At 52.0% G+C, this 18289-nt stretch overlaps 1 protein-coding gene across 1 annotated transcript in view; it reads right to left on the bottom strand.

The window, feature by feature from the left end:
- The window catches only part of PITPNA (phosphatidylinositol transfer protein alpha), a 41951-nt gene extending 31954 nt beyond the window's left edge, over positions 1–9997 (bottom strand). Inside the window, exons 1-3 of the mRNA XM_045889601.3 lie at positions 9734–9997; positions 5853–5883; positions 443–588 (exon numbers count right to left, since the gene is read on the bottom strand). Coding sequence (XP_045745557.1) covers positions 443–588; positions 5853–5883; positions 9734–9753 — 197 coding nt within the window. The 5' untranslated portion in view covers positions 9754–9997. The remainder of the gene's footprint in view (positions 1–442; positions 589–5852; positions 5884–9733) is intronic.
- Between the last annotated feature and the right edge of the window lie 8292 nt (positions 9998–18289).

The following is an 18289-nucleotide window of genomic DNA, read 5'->3' as shown; positions in this document are numbered from 1 at the left end:
TCTACCACCTCTGGGGACTGGGAGCCTGGTTGGGGCAAGTTTTTGTTTTTGGTTTTTTTTTTAAGATTTTTTATTTATTTATCTGAGAGAGAGAATGGGAGACAGAGAGCATGAGAGGGGGAGGATCAGAGGGAGAAGCAGACTCCCCGCCGAGCAGGGAGCCCGATGCGGGGCTCGATCCCAGGACTCCAGGATCATGACCTGAGCCGAAGGCAGTCGCTTAACCAACTGAGCCACCCAGGCGCCCCGGGGCAAGTTTTTTATTTAAAAAAAAATGTAAAAAATAAAAAATCTTTAAATGAGCAAAGGAGAGCCACTCACACACACTCTCACAGGTGAAGCAACCTGAGCGCCCAGCTCATGACCCAGAAACACCCCCAATTATCCACTATGTCCACTTCAATACCTGGCTGCCCTTTGGCTCTGCTGCTCAGCCACATACCTCTGTAAGTGGTAGATCTTGTGTGTGTACTGGCCTTTCTCACCGTCCTTCTCATAGGGCTCGTTCACCAGGACCTCCACACCTTCTCCGCCACCCGTTTCATTTTTGCTGGCCTCAGCCACAGAATACAGCTGCCCTACTTGATACTAAACGGACAGAGAGACAGGAGTTATTGTCAGGGCAGAATTCTCAACAGGTGCACACAGTCCAGTTACCAGCACCTGTCCAAAGACATCACTCTGGGATTTCCGCCCCCATCCCGCATCCCCCTTATTCTGCAGTTCCACATGGGACCTTGCCCTAATCCACCCACAGCAACTATGAATGCTGCTCTGTGGCCTCTCCTTAGCTATCAGATGCATTTAATTTCCTCCTTCCCATCTTTACATCCTCCATCAAGGCTTAAGGAGGCAGGAGAATATTCTTAACGTCACACCACTATCCAGAAAACACATTATAGAGTCCAAGGTAGCTTTTTCCCTGAATCTGCCTCTGGTAGTAAGACCCTAAAACAAGATCTGGCTTGGCTGCTAGAAGTCTCTTTATCCCATTCATCTAAACAGATCCTAACACATGACTTCTTGTTAAAGAAAGCTGCCCAGTGCTCTGTGAAATCCACAACCTCTGCTGTAAACTGGCTCATCTACTTATTTTTTCTCCAGTGTTGTGCAGCTCGTCACCCTGCCTGCAGCTCAGAGAACAGTCCTGCAGGCGACCAAACCTCCAGATGCTTTCCAGAATCCTGGTAGGGCTGAAGCAAGTGCCCTGTTTCCCATAATGGATAACACAGATTCCTACCCCACAGTAGGTACCTTTAATCCCAATTTGACAAGTGCACCCTCTGTGTCGGCACTTACTAGATGGCAAGGACCTAGTTTTCCTTTATGTGGGTCATAGGCCATCTAGCAAGTCACTGGTCAAGATTACTGGCCTCCTCTAACCCCCTCAGGACAACTCAGTGTTAGGACCAATGACCTGAGCACTGCCCAGGCCTGGCCCTTCTGCTCCCTGCTCTTTGACGGCAGCTGTTTGGAGGGAAAAGTAAGAAAAAAAGAATGAACAGCAACAGTTAAGGCAGGAAGTTACATCTATACCAAAGGACGCCCTCTCCCTGCCACCACCAGTGCCACCAGGAACAACAGGTTAGGGAGTTTGAGAAAAAAAAAGATACTTGATTACGCTGGGGGTGTAAAGGTTTTCCTCACCCTCTACATCCCCTCCCCAAACTCCTGGGGCTCCCAGGAAGGACAGACAAGGGTTTTTCTCCTTTTGAAATGAAACTAGAGAGGCTGCATCTCTGGGTGGCTGCCGCGGACCGCTGCCTGCAAGGAGCAGGGGCAGCTTCCGGGGCTGCTGCACCTCAAACTTGGAAGCCGCTGTACCGGGCAGCTTCGTAAGCACCGCAGGGAAATTTCTGAGCAAAATGCGGAAGGGGAAGCAGCACACGGGGACAATGCACTGTTCACCATCAAACTGAAAGCGCCCTAACTTCCAAAGTCAAAACCCAGTACAAAATGCCAAGCAAAGGCCCAGGCGAGCGATCAAGGCTCAGGTAATCCCATAAAGAGGAACATCTGGGTGTGAGCCAGCCACCTTGACCCTGCTAATCCCGAGCAACATCAGTGCTGCCTCAATGCCCCCAGGGAACTCCAAGCTGTCTCTGAGCTGAGCTTTTCCAAGTCCACCTCTTGGCTGAGGCGAGACGAAACCCCTATCAAGTGGGTCAGTGTTTGGCTAAGCGAAGGGTTCCTAAGAGGGAACATTAATTCTGTTTTAAAGAAGAGCCTAGGAACATCTAACCACGGACTCGAATCCTAAAGGGCAGGCTGAAGAAGGCGACTGGGTGGTCAGCTGGTGCTGCTGTCTGGGGAGGGGCCCCCAGGCAGAGACTAATCCCCTTCACTTGCAGGAATCAGAGGAATCAGAGGGCAAGCTCTAAGAGGATCAGTCTGTTGGGCTGGCATCTTCCCCCTTTAATCTCTCTTGATATTCTGATCCTTTAATCCCAATGAGACAAGTGAAGGCAGATTTGTTAATCCAAAGGGGTTAAGTAAGGCTGGCCTCCATAAGCTACAAGTGAGGGACACTTTTCATGTCAAAGGCTTCCCTTTGGCACAGTGGCTCCATACCCTGGGAAAGCAGAAAGCAGTCACACTCGGATGGGGGTGGGGGTCAGACCATTACATCAGATAAAGAGCCCCAAGGAGGCAAGACCAGGATTCCAGCCTCCTCAGGCCTAGGACAATGATGCCTGCCCTTGTCCCAAAGAACTAAGACACTCAGCTAAGAAAAATAGAGACTCTATCACTGGGAGTGGGAGCCCAGGAAGATGCAGCAGGTGGGCCTGAGACACTGACAAAAAACATTATCATGAAAAACAGCATAGCTGTTGGTCTCACCCATGTGACCCTGCTGGGCCAGGTACCACAGGGGAATGGGACCATACATCTCTGGAAACGGGAAGTAAACCAGCTCTGCCCATGGAAAGGGGTGGGCCTATCTAAGCCAGGAACCACTGGTGGACACACCCTTGTCAAACAGCCAGGGCTTTCGTGCTCTGCAGCAGAATGCCTAGAAACCCTATGCCATATTAGGCCAAAGGCTCTGGCCAGACAGAAGCTAACTGCACCCTAAAATACTGATTCAGACCATCAGGATGGTTATAAAGCCATGGCCTTCTCTTTTCTCTTTCTTCTCTCTCCCAACCTACAACAGAAAGCCCTGAGGAGGGGTGCCTGGCTGGCTCAGTGGGAAGAGCATGCGACTCTTGATCCCAAGGTCATGATTTCAAGCCCCATGTTAGGTCTAGAGATTACTTAAGTAAATAAATAGATAGATGAAAGAAAGAAAGAAAAGAAAGGAAAAGCAAAGCAAAGCCAAGCCAGGCCTGCGGGCCCCCCAAAAAAGAAAGGAAGCGAGAGAAAGAAAGAAAGCCCGCCCTGAGGGCCTCAAATCAAGGCTTTCAATTAGGAAGTGAATCAATCCCACAGTAGCTGATGCTGGACTGTTCCCATGGGAACCATGAGTCAGGATGGGGCTTTTGATAAAGACTGAAAAGGTTGATCATTACTTGTTTCTTCTTTGGCTTCCCTATTCAAGATTTTCTGATCTTCTGGAACTAAGGTTCAAGCCATCAGAAAAGCAGCTCTGGGGCACTGGCTGGTTCAGTCAGTGGAGCGTGCAACTCTTGATCCCAGGGTTTTAAGTTCAAGCTCCATGGCAGGTGTAGAGATTACTCAAAAATAAAATATCTTGGAAAAGCAGCTCCTGCTTCCCCCATACCCAGGCCATGCACTTGCTTCCTCATCAGTGGTTTCTAGCTGAGAACAGGTTGACCATTCCCAGGCAGAAAGATGAATCCTAACCAGCGCTTACTTCCCAAGCTTCTTTAGGCTCTGTTCACCCCTCCCCATCACTTCCTCAATACTATAGAAAAACTGCCAATTGCAGATGCTCTCAAGGTGAGCTCTTCTTTTCCTCCATGCTTGGCCCCATCATAAGTAATCTCCAGGCTTACGCAGAGCAGCCAATACTGCTCCCGAACAGTCCTGGCTCTCCTGGATTGGCCACACGTCTCAGAAACATTTCCATCCTTGTTCAATGAAGATACTCCCTGTGAAAAGATCCACTTCATCCCAAAATGCACACTGAGGTACTCCTGAGTTTTGGGACACATCTTCCTGACTTGGGGGGTGGGATCATCCTGTTGAGAGAGTGTTATTGGACCCCCAAGAGGTGAGTTTTAGGGCAAGGGACATGCTGGGCCTTCCTGTTTGGCCTCCTGGTTTGGAAAATCACCACTTTTATTTTTCACAAAGAGAGCAAGGCCCCCGAAGGAGGTGGGTTAACAGGAACCCCCCAAGCCAACACCTGTCAGTGTAAGCACACAGTTCCCAGGGCCCAGGTACATGTCAGGTGCCTCCAGGGACAGCAACACCTATCCTTTCCAGGCCCTTTCCCTAGCTTCCCAGTCTCGTTTCTCTTAGGCTCCTCTCCCAAAACTCCCAGAGTGTGTTCGAGGCCCATCTCTGGCTCCTTCTTCCAGATCTCCACAGCTCTTATCAGATGTGTAGCCCACCACAGGAGACAATCCTCTAGAGGGCCAATACCTGCCCACCCCTTTTGGGGTCAGGAAGCTCGGATATTTGTCTCATCTAAAGTGTGCTGCAGGCTCTGTTGGCCTGATTTCATTTTTCAAAGGTCCATTTCATATTTGGAACAGAGTGTAAGTTATCACAGAAGCTTCATGCTGACACCACAGGAAAGATGATGACTGAGGGCACCACACTGGCTGACAAACTTCACCCAAACTGGAGCCTGGCTAGAAGCTGGGGGTCATGGGGCGCCTGGGTGGCTCAGTTGGTTAAGCGACTGCCTTCGGCTCAGGTCATGATCCTGGAGTTCCAGGATCGAGTCCCGCATCGGGCTCCCTGCTCGGCAGGGAGTCTGCTTCTCCCTCTGACCCTCCTCCCTCTCATGCTCTCTGTCTCTCATGCTCTCTGTCTCAAATAAATAAATAAAATCTTTAAAAAAAAAAAAGAAAGAAGAAGAAGCTGGGGGAAGGGGGGAAGGGGTGCAAAGAACAGGCTGCGCCAGGAGAGGAGAGTGGAGGAAGTTCAAAGAAAGGGTGGGACAAGGGAGTCTCTATGACAGTTTTCTGCTGTCCAAGAGACTATTCTGAGTCAGCATGGCCTATGAACCTTCTGGTGGCAAATCCTGCCAGGTCCCCATACACAGGAGCATTTGGCCTAAAACTATAAAAGGACAGAGGGCAAGCCAAGCCCATTTGTTATTCCCTGCCCTCTGTAAAAGGATTCCGGGCCTTGGTCTTCCCAGCGGCCACCTAGAATATGGCTAGGGAGGGCCTCGGAGATTTCCTGCCCTACTAGTTTGTTGCACAACCAGAGAGCCATGCACACTAGGCACAGTCCTAGCAGGTAAAAGGGGCTCGTTTGGGGTGCCTGGGGGGCTCAGTCATTAAGCGTCTGCCTTCGGCTCAGGTCATGATCCCGGGGTCCTGGGATCGAGCCCCGCATCGGGCTCCCTGCTCCATGGGAGGCCTGCTTCTCCCTGTCCACTCCCCCTGCTTGTGTTCCCTCTCTCGCTGTCGCTCTCTCTGTCAAATAAATAAATACAATCTTTAAAAAAAAGGGGGGGGGGCTCGTTTAATCCCTAGTCAAAGTCACCTAGCAGGCCAACAGCTTAAGGCAGGTTGCACAGATATAAAAAATAAGTGCCTTCCTTCGACAGAAAGTGGCACCAGGAAAATTCTCATCAAGTACTGATTATCTCTAAGTTAGAACAACCATGAAAACTACATGAAGAGTATGGGCCACTTGGAGCCCAACTTAGCTAATGGTCACAAGCAATTATATACAACTATGAATAAAAAGGAAGAAAAGGAACTTACCTCATCTACAGACACAGGCAGGATGACTCGACTATAAGAGAGGGAAAACAATATCAACTTCAGGCTCCGAATGCTGCCCAACATTCTTACAGCATCATCTTAGAACAGTATTAAATGTTTTGTTGCACATAACATATACTCACTGTCAAAAACCCAGCAGAGAATGGCCCCCTGCGTGCTTTGAGGCAGGATCATCTGTGCCCTTCAGGTCCCATTTAGAACTCGGTGATTCAGTGCAAACCCGTCCCTCTACCAGCTACTTCCCAGGCCTCTGACTCACCTTAGGAGCTGTCCTTTTCTCCCTCTCCCCCACTAACATCTTTCCCAGCAAAACAAGCACCTGTCCCTGCAAACTCTGAAGCCAAGATGAGGAGTCAGACCTGAAGAATCAGGCCCTGGGGATTTCATCTCTATGGGCCCCATCTCCTAACAATAGCCCTCAAGGTGGAAGGCTAGGACAGGCCACGCTCCTTCGGAGCTTAATCACCCTAAGAGCACATACCAGCTATCTCTGCTCGGGGGCAGGGCATTGCCATGCAAGCTCCTGTGACAAAGCCACCAAGAGCAGACACTCTACTCGTGTCCTGACCTCCAGAAGCTGTCCAAAGGCACCCCAATTGACTGCTATTTTTTTTTCCTCCATTTCAGTGAGCACCCATTGTTGGAGGTACCATCGGTAACCTGACAGAAAAGCCACGGCCAGCAAGGTCCCACACCAGTCGGAATTCCACAGAGGTACGGGGGCTGGTGGCAGAGCAACAGCTAAGCCCCAGTTCAAAGCTGTGAGGTCAGAGAGCTGAGACAAAACCACAAATCATGCCAGCTCCCGAGCTTAGATTCTCAGTTCCCAGACCTTAGCTGGAACCCACTGGAGCCTTCTGCCCCTTGCATGCTTGGTGAAGCATGAGCTGCTATGTTCTCCTTCCTATGCAGTGGTTCCAACAATTGGGATCTGTGTTCCAGGCTGGTAAACAGTCCACTCACTCTTTTCTAAATCCACGAAGGTCCCCCATGTAGCAAGAAGCACACAAGGGTCTGAGAAAAACATCTCACTAAGGGCAAGGCACAGAGCAGAAAAGTAGCAGGAAAACCCAAAGGGGCTTCTAGTCCTTACTGCCTGCTAACCCACCTCCTCCAGAATGACTCCAGTAACACCAATCCTGCAGGTTACTGGATGCTGCCACAAATACCCTCCTCCCATCAGAGAAAGCCGACAGTGCAGAAAAATAATTTCAACTTGGAGGCCACAATATCTGCACCCTGAGAAGAAACTTCCTAGAAAACAATCCGCCTTTTATCTTCAAGAACAGCAGTAAGCATCACATCCAAGAATTTGCCGAAATCAAATCAAGGAGAATCCTGTTAGAAGAAGTGTCGGAAAAATCAACAGGGGAAACCAGGCCCTTGGCAGGCACCAAGTCTCCCCCTCAAAAGAGCCCAGCATCAGCCAATTCCTGACAGGACACTCTTACGTCCCAGCTGCGCACCCAGACATTTCTCCCTGGCTCCTTAAGAGCAAAACCACTTCAGCAGCGATAGAGTGCAATTCCAAAGGATAGGGCCACAGGGGCAGTGCTGGGCCGAGACTGGAGCCGTGCTCACTTCAGTGTGACCTTCACTTCCACCCTTCCCCGAGCTGCAGCACTGCAGCCATCGCCAAGTGTCTCGGATGCCCCCCTCCTCGTCCCCTGCCCCAGGATGCACACACACGGCACAAGTCAGGCAGGAAGGAAACGCCGATGCCAAGCAGGCTCTGCATCCCCAGCACCTTGGACCTTTCCCTGGCAGGCTTCAACGGTAGAACAAAGAATGGGAAGGAAGGACCTCTCTTCAGAACTCACTCAGATCTCTTCCGAAGGTCCCTTCCCTGCCTGACCTTCTTCACAGAACTAAAGGTTTCTATAGACTCTAGGATTCATTTGGGAACAGAAAAAAAAGATCAGGAGAATGGGAAAAGCCTGTTGTCTGGACAATCAAGGTTAAAATCCAAAGTGCTGGGGCACCTGGGTGGCTCAACCAGTTGAGCATCCAACTCTTGATATCGACTCCGGTCATGATCTTGGGGTCCTGGGATCGAGTCCCACATCAGGCTCTGTGCTCAGCCGGAGTCTGCTTGAGATTCTCTCTCTCTCTCCCTCCCCCCCCGCACTCGCTCACTCTCTCTAAAATAAATAAATAAAATCTTTAATAAATAAATAAATAATAAAATCCAAAGTGTGCCACTCTCTCCTCCTGTTGGGATCCCAAGGTTCTTCCTCCTCACCATATAAAGCTCAGAGCTCTGGCTCAACATCATCCTGGATGTCAAGAACTAGAAGTGGAGGGGCCTCAAAATGATGCTGTTCAGATGAAGTGTCAAGCTGGGATGACACCTGGGTCTCTGCTCCCTTTGTGATCCAAGGCTCCACACCATGTCCTAAATGTCCTGAACACCTCCAAGGAGCAAGCCACATGGAACGGGGCAAAGTGCTTTCAGTGACAAAATGGAAACAGCCCTCTGCACACCTGCCTGGGTACCAACTGAGTTCTACCAGTTGCTCTGGGACATCTCCCACTTCTGGACTTCTGGGCTTCTGACCCAAAGCTGCCACTTGCCCTCCCTTCCAGCAAAGCAGTTTCACTGTAAATTCTGCACATACACATTCGATCTCTCCTCTTTGGGGGAAAAAAAGAGTCTTGAAATGTTTACTTGGAACCATTAGCTTCAGTGATCAGTCATCTAGTGTTTGAAAGATTTAGCAATTTAAACATCCCACCCCGTCATCTGATCCCCCGGATTTCGGGAGCAAGCCTATCTCCCTGCAACACCTACCAGAAGTCACTCGTTTCCCACCCCAGTCACTACTCAAGAACTCCCTCACCTTCACTGTCTTTCATCAATTAATGGCTTTATGGGAACCTTCTCAATTCCTCAAAGCAATTTCTCTATCCTCTTTGCACCAAGACTAAGAATGCCCTAGAGACAGGCTGCCCCTGTCCCCCAAACCCTACTCCAGTATGTGTATTTATTATATATATTCACAAACAGATGCCCTCTCCAAACTGTCCTCTACCCTGGTAACATCCCAGCCCTCTTCATCACTCTAACTCCCACAAATCAGCTCCTCACCAATATTTTCTGGACTCCTCACCCGAGTGTCCCCAAGTCCCAAGCAAACATCCCAAGCTTCTTTCCAAGTACCTCCTCCTCTGCACCTACCACTTGGGTACCACGTCATGCCACCAGTCCCCTCCGCTATCTTTTCAGACCCTTCCTGTCACCGAAGCCTGGCCCTAACTCCCTGCTCCTTTTCCTCTGTGCACTTATTACAATCCTTCCCCTGATGCCTAAGGCAGCCACTCCTCGTACTCCAGGTTCCCCTCACACTCCTCCCCATCATCTCAGCTCCATTCCTGAAGCTGTCTAACTGCTCCTCGGTCCCTATTCCTCCTTCTCCCGCCAGTCCCCTCAGCCACTCTTGCAGTTCTGGCGGGCCCCTCCGTCCCTCAGCCCCACTGTAGGACCGCCCCACATCTCCATCCCCTCAGCCCCTCTTCATGCCCTATTGGCTCTCACTGTCCCCTTGACCCCATCTCAGGCCCTGTCCAGCCCTCATTGTCCCCTTGGCCTCTCCTCAGGCCTATTCGGCCCTCACGGTTCCTCAGGCCCCACCGTAGGAGCTGTCCGTATCTCCCTATCCCCCTTGGCCCCACCTCAGGCCCTCTCCGGCCCTCATGGTCCCCTCAGCCCCTGCTGGGCCGCCCACCAGCCCATCCATTGCTCTCCATCCCCTCGGGCCGCGTCCGGCCACTGCATCCCCTCCGCAGGCCATCAAGCTCCCTGATCGTCATCCCCGACTCTCCCTTCCTCCTCGCTTCCGCACGGCCCGCGGGACACTCACTACTCCTTGAGCAGCACCATGTCGCTCCGCAGCTCGGCGGCTGCCCGCTGCCCGCCCGGCCTCCCGCCCGCTTCCCGGCGGCCGCTCTCCCCGTGGCCCGGCCCGGCCCGGCTGCCTGTGCGCCTTCGTCGTGGTCTGCTCCGTCCCCGCCGCTCTCGCTGCGGTCGCCGCGCCGGCTCCTGTCGCCCCGGCCTTGCCGCCTCCCGCGCCGCTGCCGACGCCGCCCGGAGCTCCGGTTCCGCAGCGCCGCGCGGGGGCGGGGCGTCTCTGCAGCAACCAAAGCGTCACACGCAGCGGTGCGCGCTGACCTCAGCGCAAAGGCGGAGCCTTCTCGGGCCCGCCCCCTCCCGTCCTTAAATGGGCCGTGGCGTCGGCTTCAGCGTCGGAGGTGGGCCCCCGGCGGGCGCAAGACCGGGGCAGTAGGCGGAGCAGACATCAAGGTGTCTGGTGGGGACCTAGGTGTGAGTGTTCTGTACCCGCACGCATGGTCCCCTCGGTGCGGTGGGTTGAGATCCAGGAAAGGGTTGTGCTGAGAAAACATGAACGATAACCAAATTTACGTGCAAATGCTCTTCTAAGTACTTGACTCCTCAAGACATCTCTACCAGAAAAAGTTACCATTACCGTCTGCCTTTACAGGTGAGGAGGAGGCAGAGGTTAAAAGACTTGCTCAAGTCGATAATGAGCATGTGATGGAGATTTTCACCCAGCAGCCTTAGTGTGATGTCATTCATCCAGTAAGTATTTGCAAAGTACCTGCTGTGTACCCAAAACCTGTGCTTTTGTTGAGAGAGTAAATAAGATACGTTCGAGAAAAGGCTCGTGAGTGGTGAAACACAGGCTTGGTGGGATTATACTGGAGGTATGGTCAGCAAAAGCTTCCTGGAAGGAGAGGGGTGGGGTTTGGGGTGGGGTTTTTTTTTTTTTTTTGGTTTGGTTTGGTTTTGTTGGTCTTTTTTGTTGTTTCTTTGTTTTGTTCCTAAGATTTTTTTTTTTTAAGATTTTATTTATTTATTTGACAGAGAGAGACACAGCGAGAGAAGGAACACAAGCAGGGGGAGTGGGAAAGGGAGAAGCAGGCTCCCCACTGAGTAGGGAATCCGACATGGGGCTCCATCCCAGGACCCCAGGACCATGACCCGAGCCAAAGGCAGACGCCCAATGACTGAGCCACCCAGGCGCCCCAAGATTTTTTTTTAAAGTAATCTCCCCACTCAACGTGAGGCTCAGACTCCCCACGCAGAGATCAAACGTGGGGCTTGAACTCACCACCAGAGATGAAGAGTTGCATGATGCTCTACTGGCTAAATTAAGATCTAGGAGGGGAAGAGTTTACCAGGCAGGGTGGAGAGAGGGTTGGGGGCAGTTAATACAGTTCCTGGCAATGATAAGGTGTTTGGAGTCCATCCTAAGAGGGCTGGGGCCGTTGAAGAGTTTTAAGCAAGTTTGGGGCGCCTGGGCGGCTCAGTCATTTAAGCATCCAACTGGTGATTTCGGCTCAGGTCATGATCTCATGGGTCTTGAAATCGAGCCCCACGTGGTGGGCTCCACACCCAACAGGGAGTCTGCTTAAGATTCTCTCTCTCGGGGCGCCTGGGTGGCTCAGTTGGTTAAGCAACTGCCTTCGGCTCTGGTCGTGATCCCGGAGTTCCGGGATCGAGTCCTGCATTGGGCTCCCTGCTCAGCGGGGAGCCTGCTTCTCCCTCTGACCCTCCCCCCTCTCATGTACTCTCTCTCCCTCTCTCTCTCTCTCTCATTCTCGCTCTCTCAAATAAATAAAAATAATTAAAAAAAAGATTCTCTCTCCCTCTGCCCCCCCCCACCGCCCATGCACATGCACTCTCTCTCTCTCTAAAATAAACGAATCTTTTAAAAAAGAAGTTTAAGCAAGTTTGTGTTTGAAGGCTCACTCTGAAGGGTGGGTGGAGAGGGGATGGAGGGGGCCAGAGCAGAGGCGTGGAGACCAATTAGGAGGCCTCTTGGAGAAGTCCAGGTGAAGATGGACAGTGATGGGAAAGGGCAGGGGAGGGAAGCAACTCAAGAGGTAATATCTGTAAGGTTTGTTGACTAATGGCCTGAGAGGGAGAAAAGGAGAAAACCACCCAGGTTTCTGACCTGGGAGCCTGGGTAGATAGTACCACCTTCAGGAGAATACTGGAAAGGTAGATTTACACAGAGGAAGATAATGACTCAAGTGTTGGACTTGAGGGACAGCCGGGTGATGGTGAGCAGGCTGCCCAAGATAGGGACCTGGGAAGGGAGGGTGCAGCAGGAGGCACATTGCTGGCAAGCCCTGACGGGTACCTCAGCAGAGCCCTGAGCATTGCACATGTTGGGCACTCCTCATCAAATCCTAAAGTAGGCACGTGGATTGCCCCAGAAATCCCAGTCCAAGCCCCTTGAAGGAAGGCCAAGAGAAGAGGTATTTTTTTTAAAGATTTTTATTTATTTAGGGGCGCCTGGGTGGCTCAGTCGTTAAGCGTCTGCCTTCGGCTCAGGTCATGGTCCCAGGACCCTGGGATTGAGCCCCGCATCGAGCTCCCTGCTCGGCGGGAAGCCTGCTTCTCCCTCTCCCACTCCCCCTGCTTGTGTTCCTTCTCTTGCTGTCTCTCTCTCTGTCAAATAAATAAATAAAAATCTTTTAAAAAATTTAAGATTTTATTTATTTATTTATTTGAGAGAGAGAGAGAGCATGAGCAGGGAGGAGAGGATAGAAGCAGGCACAGGGAGCCTGATGTGGGACTTGATCCCAGGACCCTGGGATCATGACCTGAGCCGAAGGCAGACGCTTAACGGACTGAGCCACCCAGGCGCCCGAGAAGAGGTATTATGACCCAAAGTCCAAGATTAACTGGACCCCGGTCCCCTGACTCTTCAGTATAGGGCTTTTTCAACTACATAATATCAATGAATGGTTATTTAACAATTGCCATGTGCTGGCTCTCTCCAGAAAGTAATCAAACCCGCCCTCTGGGAGCCTGCAGTCTCGTTGGGACAACTACATTTACTCATTCACTCAATAAATATTGATTAAGCTCCTGGCCTCGTCCTGGGACTTTTTCTCAGTGCTCAGGAGACAGGGGTGACCTAGAAAAACCGGGTCCGTCCCTTGTTCAGTGGGGGGAAGTGGAATATAAACAAATACAGAAATAGCCTCAAGTAGTGGTAAACGTTATGGAGAAGCGGGACAGGGCGACATCACTTGGGTGGTCAGGGAAGGCTCTTAGAAGAGGCGATGTTTAGACTGAGCCCTGCCTGATGAGAGGAATTATTGCTGAGCTGACTCTTAGTTAACAAGAGCTGAGACAAGGGGGCTTGGAGGCCGTGCTGGGCAATGGGAAAAGTAAACAGCAAAACAAGCGAAACAGCTGAGAAACAGCTCTGTTCTGAGAAACAGCCAGGAGAGGAGGCCTCCTGGGCTGCGGAGGTGTGGGAAGCATCCCAGGACAATGGCACCTGAACCAGATTGGAAGAGGAGATGGCATCTCCAGAGGGGAACTATTACGTGCAAAGGCCCAGAGGCAGGATTCTACAAGGGCCTCTGGTTAGCACGTGACGCTTCATGTGTGGGCACACAGGTGGGACTGGGTGCCAAGCTAGGGAACTGTACACCTGTTCCGGGGGCAGGGGCAGCCCCTGAGGGCCTTGAGGAGCCCCCAGTGCTCGTCACCCAGATTCAGCTGTTGGTGAGATGTTGCCACTCTTGCGACATCTCTTTGCTGAAACTTTTTAAAGATCTCAGACATCGTGCCACCTCACCCCTCTGTGTTTCAGTGTGCATTCTAGAAATAGGAATATTTTCTCGAAAACCCACAATGCCCGTATCATACTTAACAAAATTAATAATTTCCTGATATTATCTCCTACCCGGTTCATATTCAGATTTCCCTAATTATCTCGAAAATACTATTTTACAGCTTCTTTTAGGTAAGTTCAGTGTCTGAACAAGGTCCACGTTTTTTTCCCGTATTTTATTTTTAGTTGCTGTGTTTCTTCCATCTCTTTTGCTCTCGCAAGCCGTGCTTCCGCTGTGCTGAGTTCGCCCTCACCTTTGGGTGACACAGCTCTCTCCAGCTGTGGCCCCCCGGGAGCCCTCAGCCCCACTGTGGGAGCAGACCCCGTGGTGCCCGATGCCTCAGAGTCCCAGCCCTGCCACTTCCCACCTGTGTGAGCTTGTGCAAGTCACTTAACCCCTCCGTGCCTCAGCTTCTTCATTTGTAAAACCAGACCATGATTGTGCCCGCCTCGTAGGAGAGCTCGGAATCAGAAGACGAGGAGATGTCCTTTAAGCTATGTTGTGTGGTGCATGGCACGTCTCCACATCACCGTTACTGGGGAAGGGGGTGTTGTGAGGAAGGAGGGATGGACACCACTGCCCTCTCAAATCTATTTCTCCATGCTCCAGGCTTAAAATCTCCGAGGGTCCCAGCGACCTTCTGCCTCTTATGTCTTTCTTCGTTTCTCTTCCTCTCTCCATCTCTATCTGCACCTTTCTGTCTTCTTTCCATCTCTAGCTCCCTCTCCAACCCTCGCTCCATCTCTCCTCCATATCTCTCTGTACCTTTGTCTCCCTCTCTAGCTTTATTTCTGTTCTCTCTGTTTCTGTCTTTCCTCTCTGTCTCTGTTCACCTCTCCTCCTGCCTATTCTGTCCAGACCTGTCTCTGCCTCTCTCCAGCCCCATGGTCTCAGTCTCTGTCCCGCTGCTCTGTCTGGGTAGTGACCTTCAGCCCAGTGTTTCTTCCATCTTCTCTTCACACCTGTCTCCTTCCTCCATCTGTGCGCTCTGAGCTCCATCTCGGTCTTCCTCTTGCCTTCATCTTCATGTCTGTGCATCTCAAAGTTCTGCCACCCGCCCAGTTTCTCTTGGGGGCAGGCCCTGTTGCTGTCTCGGCCACAGCCGCACCTGTAACCCATCTCTGGGTATCTCGGGGAGACTGTGTTTCACTGTTTCCATCTTCTGCTCTGTCCCTGGCAGGCGAGAGCATGCTCTTCCCCCAGCTTCTCAGCATGGTTCAGCCTCTTTTCTGTCTGTCTGTCTGTCTCTCTCCCTTTTCAAGTTTCATCTTCCAAATATTGATTGAGCAGCTGTTCCATGCCAGGCACCATTCTAAGTACTAGAGGTATCACAGTGATCAAAGCGGGGCATGCGCCAGCTTTCAGGGAGCATTCATTCTGGTGGAGAGACAGACACTAGACAGGAAAAAAAAAAAAAAAAAGATAAATGTGTGACCCTGGCTGCTGGGCTGGGCCCATGGGGTGGAGGAGGGTGTCGGCTGGTCCAGGCCATGGGCAGGCACTCGGCCAGTAAGGACGGGTTGCTGCTTCTGCCCTGCACTTCGCCTGACAATTCCCTGTCCCTAAATAGAGACTCCGGCCACTCTAGAAGCCAGACTAGAGTGTTTAACCCACTTGCGCACTCCACAGCATTCATTATGCACCAGGCTAGGGGGAGACAAAGGTAAAAAGAAAAGGTCCCGGCCCAGGTAGGGCCACAGTCTGATGTAAGACAAATGTGTCACCTGCTGGAGTCAAAGAAATAGACAAGCATGGGTGCCTGGGTGGCTCAGTCGTTAAGCGTCTGCCTTCGGCTCAGGTCATGATCCCAGGGTCCTGGGATCGAGTCCCGCATCGGGCTCCCTGCTCCGCGGGAAGTCTGCTTCTCCCTCTCCCACTCCCCCTGCTTGTGTTCCTGCTCTCGCTGTCTCTCTCTCTGTCGAATAAATAAATAAAATCTTAAAAAAAAGAAAAAAAAAATAGACAAGCAGTTGCTTTGGGCACTCAAAAGAGGCAAGGAGGCCCTTTACTTATTCCTCTTCTATCTCCCTATCTCTGACAGTGTTTGGCCTGCATATACTTGAAAGCTATTTGAGCAGCCATGATAATTAAAAGAAAAAAATTATTTTTGAGCCAACATTTGAAACTGGGGATTTGGGTTTGGGGGGCAAAGGGAGAGGGAGACAGACAATCCCAAGCAGGCTCCGTGGTCAGTGCAGGGGCCCAACTTGGGGCTTGATCTCACAACCCAGAGATCACGACCTGAGCTGAAATCAAGAGTCGGACACCTAACCGACTGAGCCACCCAGGTGCCCCTGAAAATGGGGATTTAAAAAAATAATAATAAAATTTAGGATTTTCAGCTTTTCTTTTTCTTAAAAATTTTAAAAGATTTTATTTGAGAGAGAGAGCATGTGCACGAGTTGGGGGGCGAGGGGCAGAGGGAGAGGGAGAAGCAGACTCCCCCCTTGAGCAGGGAGCCCGACCCTGGACTTGATCCCAGGACCCCGAGATCATGACCTGAGCTGAAGGCAGATGCCTAAACCGACTGAGCCACCCAGGCGCCCTGGATTTTCAGCTTCTCTTGAAAAAACTCGGAAGATCTGACAACACTAGGCTCATTTCCACATGGCCATGATGGTGTCATGACTGCCCCTTAGATGGAGGCTGTGGCCGTCCCCCCAGGTCCTCCTGTGTCCCTGGCACGGAGGTCAAAATCTAACAACCCCTGCATCACCAGAGACCTTATGCTGTGGCTCTCCTCATATTAGAGAAATATTTCTCTGAGCTGTCTCAGTCAAACATGGGAAAAGGAAAGGTAGCAACAAAGGGATGTGGCAGGCCATCTACATCCCTCCCCTGGACATCAAGCCCCCTCCACCCTAGCAGGGTCAGAAGCCAGGCTGCCCCTTCCCTCCCTGGGGTGGGGATCTCCTTGGGGATTCTCTGGGGACACCCAGTGGCTCGCTCTCCATCTCTTGCTGCCACTGCCCAGGGCCCCGGCAGGAGGATGGCCCGCTTGGTGGGCAATCTCTAGGAGGAGCAGTCATGTCCATGACCACCACCTTAGGACAAAAAAAAAGGGACGAGAGTGAGCTCCCTTTAGAACCACAATTCACCAGGAGCCTTGGTCTTCCCATCCAAGAGGCCCCTTACTCTGTCCCTCCCCCACCTCTTGAAATGGCAGAGCGGAAGGCTAAACCAGCAAAGCTGGCGGATGGCAAGTGCAGCAGAGGGGAGGGGTGGGGGTCAGGGAGCTTGTTTCGATCAAGTGACAGGGAATCTGAGCAAAAGGCAAGGGGCAGAGAGATGTGTGACTTAGGAAGAGACACAGAAGCGGAGGAGGAAGCAGTTCTTAGTCATTCTCAGCATACATTTATTGAGTGCTTACTGTGTGCCAGGAAGTCAGCCAGGTGCCAGAGACAGCATGGAGCAGGACGTCGGGGTCTGTTACTGAGTTACGGTGACGCTATCGCCCCTGGTTAACTCGGGGAACCGATGAATCCTCCAGGCACCACTCAGGACCCAGGCCTTCCCAGCCATGGGAAGGGACTCAGTGAGGCAAGACCCCCTCCCTCTTCTCTGGCCAGCTGGAGAGGTGGCGCGCAGACGAACCCCCACACACCCCTCCAAACGCGATCACACCGGACGGGCCCCGAACACATCCGAACACACGCGCGCACACCGGGGCACAGCCAAGCAGGAGCACAGGAGGTGGCATGGACGTGCTGCCCACATGCCGTGATCGCAGTCACCCCGCTTGGCATAAACCGGCAGGTGCCTCAACATTTAGAAATTATCTCGAGAAGCTTTGGGGCCAAATCTCTTAGCTCAAATGTGAGGCATAAAAGAAAAACGGACAACGGGACCACTTCTTAAGGCTTTTGCATAGAGAGCGTTTCTGAGGGGGAGTGGGGTGAGCAGCAGACCTCCCTTCCTCCACCTGGCCACAGGTCTTTTCTGGTCCGACGTGCCTGAAGTAGATGTCTGATGGTAAGGATGGGCTTAGGGGAGGGGGTGGTCTTCGCTCCCTGGGCTCTCCGCACGCCTCCAGAATCAGAAACATAATGCTCTCACTTGTTAAGTACCTACAAAGTCCCAAGTAGACCACTGTGCAAGGGCTGTGTGTCCATGTTCACCTGCCTCACAGTGAGGGCATTACCTCCATTTTACAGATAAGGAAACTGAGGCTCAGGACATGCCTAATGTCACCGAGATAGTATTTGTGGTGGGGCCTCTAGCCTCTGCTCCTCCTTGGCACAGGGAGATGGAGCCTCATTCTGGGATGGGGCTGGGAGCTGCCAGGGGCCTCGGCTGCTCTCAGATCCACCCGGGAGGCTGAGAATGACTAACTCAAGGGTGGGCACGCGGCCTGCAGAGACCCAGGGGCACAGGCAGTGGCTCCCTGCGGACAGCCACCCCTGGGGACGATGCCACACCTCCTTCCTGGCACCACATCCTCACCCCAGGGCTTGGGGAAGTTAGGGCACGGGTGGAAACAGGCTCACAGAGCCCACCTATTCTCCCTGACCTACCCCCAACCCTGGCGGTGGGGTGCTGCCGCCTATGGAAAACCAACTCCTTCACTTTTGGGGTCTCGGGCTCCAAGTCCTCATGATCCCACCATTTATATGTCCCTTGAGTTGGGCCCCTGGTAATTGGTACAGATAAGCTCCTCACCACCCCAAGAGCCCATGAGAAGCCACTGTATTCTCCTTCAGAGGGAGGGGAGCTGGTGCTTAAATAGCCCCCCGAAGCCCAATCTCATGGAGAGGACTTCT

Source organism: Mirounga angustirostris, unplaced genomic scaffold, assembly GCF_029215605.1.
Source record: "Mirounga angustirostris isolate CCGP_5_RB_7025 unplaced genomic scaffold, mMirAng1.0.hap1 SCAF_17, whole genome shotgun sequence".
Classification (NCBI taxonomy): domain Eukaryota; kingdom Metazoa; phylum Chordata; class Mammalia; order Carnivora; family Phocidae; genus Mirounga; species Mirounga angustirostris.
The sequence above is the reverse complement of the archived record's forward strand: the minus strand, read 5'-3'. Positions and strand labels throughout refer to the sequence as shown.